General features: G+C 45.3%; 1 protein-coding gene across 5 annotated transcripts in view; it reads left to right on the top strand.

Annotated features, from left to right (window-relative positions):
* Nucleotides 1-11100, top strand: part of SEPTIN6 (septin 6) — a 76535-nt gene extending 65435 nt beyond the window's left edge. The window contains exons 9-11 of one of the 5 annotated variants that reach the window (XM_040265153.1): nucleotides 814-1004; nucleotides 3199-3243; nucleotides 6796-9874. In XM_040265153.1, the coding sequence (XP_040121087.1) occupies nucleotides 814-1004; nucleotides 3199-3202 (195 nt within the window). In that variant the 3' untranslated portion in view covers nucleotides 3203-3243; nucleotides 6796-9874. Of the gene's footprint in view, nucleotides 1-813; nucleotides 1005-3198; nucleotides 3244-6795; nucleotides 9879-10069 lie in introns of those variants that run through there. The other 4 variants (XM_040265152.1, XM_040265150.1, XM_040265149.1 and 1 more) reach the window with 4 other exon arrangements.

Below are 11100 nucleotides of genomic sequence, written 5' to 3'. Positions count from 1 at the left end.
AATTCCCCTGATCCATTTATCACAGTAACATACTAGAACATTGTTGCTCTTCTCCTTTGGGTTTCTGACTCTAATCAGGACTGTTGAGCCTCCCCTTGATCAAAGCTGAGGTTTCCACATTCATTTCATTTTCTAAAGTTCTTTTTTTTTCTTCCACAACCACAGACAAGTGTTTTCTTTGACCAGCTTCAGCACTGTCGAAGTTTTCTCTGCAATCTCCAATGAGCCTCCCTGGTTGGAGAGGCTAAGAAAAGGCAGGGGCCCCTTTCCTATTGAGAGATCTCATTATATGATCATCTAAAGAATGAGTTGACCTTGGGCAAATTCCTTAACTTCTCATACCTTCTGTTTCCTCATAAAATGCAGATAATAACAGAACCTGCCTCATAGGGTTGTTGTGATGATTAAATGAGTTAATACATATAAAGTGCTTAGAAAAGCCAGTGCCTAGCCTACAATAAGTACTCAATACATGTTCTACATTATAACTGATATTATTATTTTTCATATGTAGTAACTATGGGGACTCCTTTAAATAAAATGCTTGATTAGACAGAATGCATGGTTCCCTGACCATATTCAAGAGCAGAAATGTGGAGATAAAATGGCAGAAGAGAACCATTCAGAACATGATGCCCTTTGGTGACATTATAGCTGTCCCTGGCAGAAATGTCTCCTTGGATCCCAGGGTCCTTTATGGTCACTAGCCCGCCCATCCCCACCTCACCCCCACTCCATCCCCCCACCTCCCCCTCACCGTGCTCTGCTCAGCTGAGCTCTGCTCTTCCCAAACCCCCTGTGCTTCCCTGCCAGCTGCATGAGAAGTTTGACCGTCTGAAGAAACTACACCAGGACGAGAAGAAGAAGCTGGAGGATAAGAAGAAATCCCTGGATGATGAAGTGAACGCTTTCAAACAGAGGAAGACGGCGGCCGAGCTGCTCCAGTCCCAGGGCTCCCAGGCTGGAGGCTCACAGACTCTGAAAAGAGACAAAGAGAAGAAAAAGTAAGTGGCAGGCTGCTCTGGGGTGAGGGCCTCTTTCTGCTCCTGCTCATCCCCTCAGGCTGGTGACAGAGGCTAGCTGTGGGCTGATAGGCTCCTTTGGGCCCCTGGACCTGGTCTCAGTGTCCCCACAGGCCCCACAGATTCCCTACATCTGAGGAGCTGAGAGGAGGCGAGGGCTGTGTGTGGCTTCAGAGGACCAGCCCCTCTGCTCTGCCCACTTGGTGAAGTCCTGCCAGCTCAAGGCAGGAGAAGAGGGAGGGAAAGGAGAGGAAAAGCAAAAGGCAAGTGAGAGAGTAGAAAGAAGAAAGGTGGAAACGATGAGAATCTGCAAAGTTACAAGAAGGAGATGAATAAAAAGGAGGACAGAGAGAGGGCAGCACAGGCCGCTGGGCCTCCTCTCCCCCCGGGAGGTGGGAGCTGGAAGGGCTCCCAGGCCAGCTCGCTCATCCTATGCCTGAGGTGGTTCAGCCCTGGAGCCCCCCTCACCCCCCTCAGTTCTAAAGGCTGTGGCCAACAGAGTTTAAGCATTGCTGCTGAAGGCTGCAGCCCAGTCCTGGTTTTTCACCTCTTCCTGTCCCTCCCTCTTGGGTGCTTAGTTATCCCCAGCCTGGGGTGCTGGGAACTTGGCAGGGAATCCTCAGATGCTAATATCCTCTGCAGGCCCCACCCTCCACTGGGGAATGACTCTACGGTCCGTCTGTCTCCCCTGGGGTTTGGCGACACAGGACGTATGGGCTCCTGGTTACCATTGGGTCAAGAACGTTGACCCCAGCCCTGGCCTCACTTGCTGGGGTTACCCATTCCTCATCCGAGAACCAGAGAAGAGAAAAACATTTCCGATGGGACCTGTACAACAGCAGGAAAACATCTAGTGGTCTCTTGCACTCTAGTTGTTTGGGCAGTGTGACTGGAAGAGCCAAACTAAAGTGGTCTGAGGATCTACAACATGGCCATCGTCAGGGCCTTCTGTTCTTAGCCACTTTTTGCTGGACTCCATTACTAGTTACTGGCTGGAAGGAGGAAACATCTTCCTTTCTTGTTTCCCCTGGCTCATCACTTAGGAATAAAGCAGTACCACATTTCACCAAGAATAAAATGCAACAGTAAAATATCTTAACTTTGAAGGCACTAAGTTTTGCCATCTGATTATTCTTTTTTCAAAAGTGTCATTTGGGCATTTTCACCATTTAGTTCAGAGATTTTTGTCATGGAGTCACAACACTGTATGTCAAAGTCACTGACGATCTCATTTTTTTTTTTTGGTATTACATGATAAAATTCAACTACCCCAAACAAAGCCTCTTTGGACACACTCTATATTAACTGACCTGTAGTGGTGTGTTAGTTGTAGCAGCAGGAATGGATTCCTATTTTTAAGATCAGAAAAGTCTAAATAAATTAGTCTTCCAGCTCTAACCTGCTGCCTTCACAGTCCCGAGGTGTTTGTTAACAGGATCCCTGGGGCAGTTTCACAGCCTGCTGGCCAGAATTAGGAGATTCATTTGTTGGGACTCCACTGACACTCGACTATATAAATAGTCCCCATTGAGCTGTTCAGCGGAAGTTCTTCCCAGACCAGGCTTTCTCCTAGTTGCCTCCAATTGACTGACCACCACCCCCACCCCTAGGCCGAAGACCCCACATAAGGAGACATGTCTCTCCAGTCTTCCAGGAATATTTGGAGCTGGTGATGGCACCCTTTTCCAATTTTGAGATGAGTGAAAACCTCACTCACACCAGGCACATCCTATTAACAAGAGAGCCTGACAAAACAGCCTGCTGTCTTCTATACTTTCAGATACATGTGTCTGTTGGTCTGGGCTTCTTATGTAATTCCCCAAACAGTTGCCTAACCTCTGGAAGACCCATCTTTAGCCCGGTGTCACTCTGGTCCCATGGTGATGATGGGGGGTGGCGGTGAAGGGCAAAAGTGGGGGTAGAAGCATTTCTTCTGGAGAGATGGTGGTTGGATCTAATAGAGTCACCTACTGAGAATTTCCTTTGGCTGCCCTTAAAGAAGTTAAGCAAAAGTACTGGTGTTTCAGGGGATCCCTACCAGCCCACCCTCCCACCTTCCCCTCCCCACTCCTCCTAATCTCCTTTGACCTCTAACTCTTCATTATTTGCATCAATTCATAATATTTGATTTCTCCCCAAGCTCACTCCATCTTCATCAGCTCTTACTGTTTTACAGTTAACTCTGCTGTTTGCTGCATGCTGCATGATACCCAGGGCCCTGGTAAGCTTTATTAACTCTAAATAGAACTGGCAGTGGCTTCTAGAACACATATCCCCAAGTCTCACCCGCTGCCCAACACACATATCTAATATCAAAGAAGCTGCCTCATTGTTCTAGCCGGTTTTCTCTTGTGACTTATAATATTAAGAAATAGTCTAGTGTGATTCCAAGTGTACATGTGCAATATTTGCCTTCCTGATTAAAAGTGGGGTGTTTTCAGACTTTTCTACCTAGCCTAGGTGGAACCTGTGATAGGTATTTGAGGTTTCCATTTTAGCCACTTTTTTTTTCTTAAGGAGACTTCAGCATTACTTTCAGAATTAACTAAACTGTAGTGATGAGGGGAACTGTTGGGTTCACAAGCCCTGTCCTGCAATGTCACGGTCAGCTTTGAGCCCCAGGTTTGGGAAGGTTTCAAGTCAATGGAAACTTGCTTCTCTGTTTCCCTCTGGAGGCTGTTTCTTATCTGAGGGGTTCAAATTTTCTAATTTCATTTGGCTATGTAATCTCCCAAAACCATAATAAAAGGGAAAGAAAGTGAAGAGTTAGATATTATAGAGAATTCCTTATGCTCTATCTACAAGTACCAACTTCATGAACACCTCTGATAAGGAGATAAGCAGGTAACCTTAGTAAGATGCATTCCTGAGGGCTAGGTGTTTGTCAACAGGAGTAAATAAGCAGTCCCTGGCATCACATAGTTTATAGGTTGATTACAGCAGTGATTAAGCTTCCAAATCTATTTTACTAGACTTAGGTAGTGAGTGGGAAGGAGCACAGATATTTTCAATCTAACATAATTAGGTGTATTACCATTTAAAACTTTACCATAGAAACTTTCAAACAGGAACAAAAGAAGAGAGAGGATAATACAATGGAGCCCCATGTACCCACCCCCCAGCCCCCAAACTACTGTCAACATAAGCCAGTCCTGTCTCATTTATTGCCCCCAAATTGGCTGGATTATTGTAAAGCAAAACACATCTCATTTCATCTGTCACTACTTCAGTATGGATCTCTAAGAGCTAATGACTCAAAAAAAAAAAAAAATAACCATAATGCCACCATTATCACACCTCCAAATTTAACAATTCATTCACATAAAATTTCTAGCCAGGGTTCAGAATACCCTGGTTGTCTCATAAATGCCTTTTATATTTGGTTTGTTTGGATCGGGGAATATAAAATATTGAGAAGACTTCTCCACACTCACCAGGAGTTTATGATTTAAATGGAGAACCTGCTGTTAGTCACCAAAATAATTGCTGCAGCTACTGCACCGGGGACTTTGGGCAGCTGGCAAAACATCCTGCTGCTGCTGCTGCTAAGTCACTTCAGTCATGTCTGACTCTGTACGACCCCATAGACGGCAGCCCACTAGGCTCCCCCGTCCCTGGGATTCTCCAAGCAAGAACACTGGAGTGGGTTGCCATTTCCTTCTCCAATGCATGAAAGTGAAAAGTGAAAGGGAAGTTGCTCAGCCGTGTCCGACTCTTAGTGACCCCATGAACTGCAGCCCACCAGGCTCCTCCGTCAATGGGATTTTCCAGGCAAGAGTACTGGAGTGGGATGCCATTGCCTTCTCCAGGCAGAACATCCTACTTTCAAGCAAATCCCGAAGGGGAAGTCCATAGAGGCTTCTGAAACATAAGGCCTATGAAATTGGGCCAAAGGAAACAACCCTTAAAGAACAATGAAATGATTTCTTGTCTGGCTTAAAGGCAAGACTTGGAACCCTGTGCATTGACTTGAATGAAACCTAGAAAGACACAGTTCTGGAGTGTATGTCCATGGCTGCTGTCCTAGTGCCCAGCAGAGTGGCTGATGCTCAGTTCATGTGTATTTCCTCGGTTCCCCTATTTTCAAGGAGGAAAATAGGAAAGGTGCATCCTGCTCAGTTAGCTTTCAGTTCGTGAAACCCAGATTAACGTGGTTTGACACAGTGGTTCAGCTTTCCCTGAGCAAATCAGTGGTAGTGGCCATTACTAAAATGAATCCTTTCAAAACTATAATTAAAGCCACACTTAACGAGCAAGAGTCAATTGGCAAACAGTGGGAACAGCCAACCCTGACCCTAAGCAGGTTGGCTTTTTCTGGCATGCTTCTTCCCAGCAGACCACAAGAGCAGTTCCAAACCAAATAGAGATTGCCGTCTGTAACTGTCTGCAGCTGGAACAAAATGCTTCGTCTGTGGCCCATACACAGTTGTAGGTATTCTGGCAGGGGCACAGAGTATGATGTATGGACAGTTCGCCTAGCAAAATATTTCAGCCTTCTCAGGCCACCCAGCCCTTGCAGTGTTCTATAGGTTTCTTTTCCCCTGGGAAATAGACAAGGAAGAACAAGAAAGCTGAGCTTTCTTAGGACCTTTTAATACTATTCAAAGTGTTTTTCCGCACGCTCTCTTATTTTCACATTATGACAGTCCTGTGAGGCAGAGGAGGAAGGTGCTGATCTTCAGTTCACAAGATGAACAAATGGAGGCATAGGGTTAAGGGACTTACCGAGGCTGACATAGGGAGTTATTGGCAGAACTGGAATGAGAACGCAAAACTGGTTCTGGTATAAATTGCCATCCTCATGCGTGTGTGTGTGTGTGTATGTGTGTGTGTATGTGTGTGTGTGTATGTGTATTCACTCTGAGGAAGCGACTGTACAGATAGACTCAGCTTATGCTTTTAACTATCCCTCCCCAATATCTTTAATGAAAGAAATGTGTTCAGGTTAAAAAAAAAATAAAACCAGGGGCTTGGGTCTACAGGCAAGGAGTTCTCAGGGACACTATGGTGTGAAGGAGAGTCATAATCAAGCAACCCAGGGATTCAGGCTCTACCCCTGTAGGTTGTGACTCTTTGTGACCTTGGGCAAGTCAGTTGGGCTCGCAGTGTTTCTCAGCCTCCTCATAAGTCAGATGGGGACCAATACAACTTGTCCCCACTTATGTCACAAGGGTGAAGTTTGAATGGGAGAAAGTTCAAAGTGCAGAGTGAACACAAACCAATAATGGATTTCCATTGTTCAGGTTTCCAGGTGACTGTGCGTAGACCCTGGTGCAGAGGCCAGTCACCACCCCCAGATACTTCTCAAACAGATCTTGCCCTGGGGGACCAGTTAGTGGTCCGGGGCTCTTCTAAGGTGAAACCTCTACCCCCTCAGCATTTGCTGTGGAGTGAGGCCATCACTGGTTGAGAGCCTGGCACTCTGTGCTGTGGCCTGAGCCACTTGGAAATTTGCTGAAGGTTTTCCTGTACAAGGTGTCTGGGTCGAGAGCACTAGTCGGGACCTAATCATTAAGAAGAGAGAGAAAGAATTCTTGTGGCTCTTGGTTATTTTACTAGCCGATGCCATGACAATCGCTACTCAGAGGTGCGTGGGGGTGAATGAGAGAGAAAGCGTGTTCCCAGAAGCCAATACAATAAGACCTTAAGACCATCTAACATAGCTATATTCTAATTTATCCATCAGTCATCATGACAGTTTTCTTCTAACCTTTGTTTTGTTTTTTACATTAATCCATCCATTCATTAACCCAACTTCTCTTTTCATTTTCAGTTTGGGTTTCCTGTAGACGCCCTTTTCCTGCGCAACAGAGCTGGGCCTCCCTTTCTCTAATTCCCCCTTAACACGTCTGCGGGGCACACAACCTGGCCCTCCCCTTTCTTCCTGCCAAGGTTTATAGAAGCCCGAGACTCTGAGGACCCAGTCTGGCCTCTGGGCAAGAAGCCAGCAGTCACGTGGTTTAAAGCTGCATCCTGCATCCCAGTGCCCCTCCCAGCGCCCCCAGCCGGCCACTCCCGCCCCGTCTTTGACTGTAACATGTGCAGGGGTTCTGCCTGCTCCACGGGACCACCAGCTTCCCTGTTCCAACTCCAAATGCTGTTTGTTCCCCGAGGTATTTGCATCCAGCCTGGCTGGGTGAGCACCAGTCAGCAGGGTTTTCCCCCTTAGTCTGCAGTCACTTGGCTTCCCCAACCACCACTAAGCCCCGGACTGTAGGAACCACAGCCTCTCCTCAGAGGGTTCCAGGAGATCCTTTGGTCAGCCCAGCCCTTTCCAGTTTTGATTCACTTAAAAGTGACTGCACTCAAACTCTGTTAAGAACCTGGAATGAGTTTATTTGCACCCAGCCCTTCCCAGACAACACAACTGCTGAAGAAAATAGCATAAATGTCCCTCTCTGTAATTCTGAGTACCCTACAGATGCAGGAGGGAGAATAAACCTGAATATTAGTACCAGCAGAGTGTCTTATGGAATTGTTATGAGGTGTCTTGCATCTCCTCTGTAATTTCCCTGAGAATGCTACACCATCCCAACAAGGCAGGGTCAGTAGCAGGTGTAAGCATCCTGTGTCATAAACTGCCAGACTGAGTGGGTCAAGAATCAGTGTTTTTAGTTCGGCTTTGAGGAATCTTCCAGTCTATTTATTTTGTGAATTTGATGATGATGAGTTTCAATTTGTATTTTGCATGTGTCTCTTAATAAGAAGAGGAGGTGAGACTGTCAGTTGGAGAAGAGAAAAGAGATGCTGTGCCTTGGAAGGTCCCTAACTTTGCCTCTAAGGATTTGATATTTGAAAACTTCTAGCCCGGATTTGTATAATGGGGCCTCTCTGATAGTGGCTTTGGGAACCCCTTTGAAGTTGAGAGCCCTCCCTTGTCAGGGCCATGAGGCACACTGGACTTTGGTGTTAGACCAGTGAGAAAGTGAGAGCTAGTGGTGACTGGCAATGATCCATGGCTAACACGCCGTTTCTCTGCCCTTCCTTTGCAGTAATCCATGGCTGTGTACTGAATAGTATTCCCTGCTACAGCTGGACTGGACTCCACTTAGCCTTTTAAGCCAAGGTTCCTATTGTAACTGACAGCTTTCTTTTGGGGTGCCAGGCAGCCGGGTCCCCGGCCCCTGCCATGTTCTTCCACTTCAAGCCCCACCTCTTCTTTCTATTTCTGCCTCAGTCCCACTGGCATTGACCATGACCTTTTTTATTTTTGAGATTTTTATTTTTTGGTCACTTGCTTTGAAAACACACAATCGAACAAGGCTATGCCAGATTTTCAGGCCTTTTTGAAGTATTGAGAATGGGAAGGGGGTGTTCTCTTTTCAATAATAGATAATAACAGGAAGCAAAAAGTAGAAACGGAAAGCAAACGAATGCACACACTTTATCTATTTTCTTGTTGGCAAAGCAAGAGGGCAATTTTGAGGTGTATTGTTTGGTGAGTCACTGATTGGTGAGTGGTCAGAAGCAAGTATGAAGGTGATGCTGCCAAAGCAGAAGCTAGTTTCTTGAGAAAATCCAAGTCACACAGTGGAGTATTTTAGGAGACCCTACGCTTGGAGATTTAAAAGCCAAAAAAAAAAGCTTGGATCCTCAGCTTGGCTCAGGGAGATGCTAAGTTAAGGCTGTCAAGTTTCCATGGGAAGGTATTCTTATTTGCAGCTTTGACCAGTTTCAGAGCTGCTTCCCAAGGATCCTAAACTTAAACAACTAACGGTCTCCATCCCCCCCTCCCCCCGCCATACACAGTAATTATTTGCATCACAAATAGGAGGTCCCCTCATTTACATTTATTTACAGATTAACTACTTGAGGTTTGAGTGGTTCTGAAAACTTCAAAAGGTATTAGAGCCACCCAGCCTTTGGAGACCTTCAGAGACTGGGCAGGAATTTTGTATGAAAGGAGACATTTGGGCCCAGAAGACAGATAAGACCCACTTTTTGTAAGAGGAAATCGAGATGCAGAGAAGTGAAGGGACTTTGCCAGAGGTCCCAAGGCTGTTTCGTGGCAAAAGTCAGGCTAAATTCAGTGTGTTCTGAGACCCGATCCTTTTCACAAATGGATTCAATCTGTTCATGTTCATTCCTGGAGACAAGTCTTTTGATGTTCAGGAGAAAATGAATAGTATTAGAGCCACCTTTGAGGTTTTTATCCCATAGAAAAATATTTGCAGATGGGGTGGGCAGGGATGGGCAAAGCAGAGGACTCTAGTCCTGCCCCTGAACTGAGTGCTTCTGCTGACGATAAGAGTCATAGACACCTGTTAGCTGCTCAGCTTTCCTGGGAGTCTGGAATGAGGCATGTGAGTGCGGAAGTTTAACAGGTGCCAGAGATGACCCTTGTCATCAAGGAAGTTTGGTAAACAAAAATCTAACTTGTGCGTGAACATGAGACCTTTATAAAGTCAACCAAGGCTATGTAAAATAATGAAAATGCTTATTTTATCGGGTAGCTTGTCTCACTGTAAACAGAAAGATTTTTTTTTCCTTCTTCAGTGAAAAAAGTTTTTTACTGAGTATAATTGTTACTATTAGAAAAAAAATTACCCTAATACTCTGTTTACTTCTGGTGAAACAAAACCAGTCATTAGAAACGGTCTGTGTCCTGCCCCTCCCCTACCCTAGACTGAAATGGTTTTCCTGAAAAATCCCCACATGTACACACACACACACACACACACACACACACGCCTCATTTCTCTTAAGCCAAGAAGTTTGCTTTTCCTGGATGCAGGATAGATCACTTTTGGTTTCGTTTATGTTTTTTTTTGTTTGTTTGTTTTAATCATTTGGCATTCACATGTGGCTGTCAATATGTGCTTTTTTTTTTTATTAAAACAAGAAGCTTGAAACTGGTGTGTGGTGTTCTTAAAACCTTCTCAGCAGATTTTCCAGTGGTGATGGCCCATCAGTGACCCCATTTCTCACCTGTCTTCTCCATGTATAATCTGTGCTACGTCACACTGCCCACCTCCCTGACCCTGTCTTACTTTGAATGTCCTTTTTCTTTGGCTAATTTCATGTTTTCTTTCTCTTTCCCTCTCCAGCTTTTTTTAATCTTGTCTTCAGCAGCTGCACTAAGTCTAAAGGAGAAGACTACCATTATAGAAGAGTTAGGGTTTCCATATTGTCTCAAACCAGAAACCAACCAATTTCCTCTCCCTCCAAATTGTGTGCACACGTGCATACACACACACACACACACACACACTCTCTCAACAAGTGTTCATGTGTCCAGGCAAGAAGCTCTCTCCCAACTTACATGGTATTTTAAATGGAAGTGTCTTGTCCTAACCTAACAAGGCAGGAAAAGATCCGTCCGAGCTGGAGAATGGACCCAATGTAACCTCAGAGAGACAACTGCAGGATGACTCACCCAAGTGTAAGTGACTGAGGCAGGAGACCTCAGCTGTGGGTGTGGAAGTACTGTTCACAAGTTTTTCATTTGAGTTTTCTGTTTTTCCTTGTAAACACCATTTCTCCGGTTCAATGGGTTGATTGTCTACAGCCACTATTAAACATTTCTGAATATGGACGAGAAAGTCAAGCAACATTCATATCTTCAGCATTCACAGACCTTCTGCAGACCCCCTCAGCAAGTGGGGCAAGTGGATCTACTAACATTCAGGTGGAGAAAGGAAAGGAGAGATGGGGGAGTTTAAGCTTAGTGAGAGCAAAATTACTCCATTCAGCCTTCCAAGGCCAGTTGGGGTTTTGAGAGAGGTTTCTGCTCAATGTGGGACCTGGAGGGAGAGCTTTGATGTTGATAAATCTGCCCCAAATTCATTGGTTTAACTTGGGTCGAAATACCATATGAGTGTGCTCATCCCCATATAGCCCTACGACCATTGCCATTCCACTGTCCCGTGTCTCTTGAGAGAGCCTCTTTGCATGTTTTCCAAAATCTGTGTTCATTCTTCCTTTCTTCTCCTTTGTTCTTTTTGCTCAGAGATGTGACCAGTCACTGCCCCTCTGGGGCTTTCATTTGCCAGGAGAAACATCCCCAAACCAGCACTGTTTAGCTTGATACCTTTATAATGTCCATGTCAATTTTCAATAAAATTCAAAGAAATGCTCA

The sequence above is a fragment of the Oryx dammah genome, unplaced genomic scaffold, assembly GCF_014754425.2.
Source record: "Oryx dammah isolate SB20612 unplaced genomic scaffold, SCBI_Odam_1.1 HiC_scaffold_23, whole genome shotgun sequence".
NCBI lineage: Eukaryota > Metazoa > Chordata > Mammalia > Artiodactyla > Bovidae > Oryx > Oryx dammah.
The sequence above is the reverse complement of the archived record's forward strand: the minus strand, read 5'-3'. Positions and strand labels throughout refer to the sequence as shown.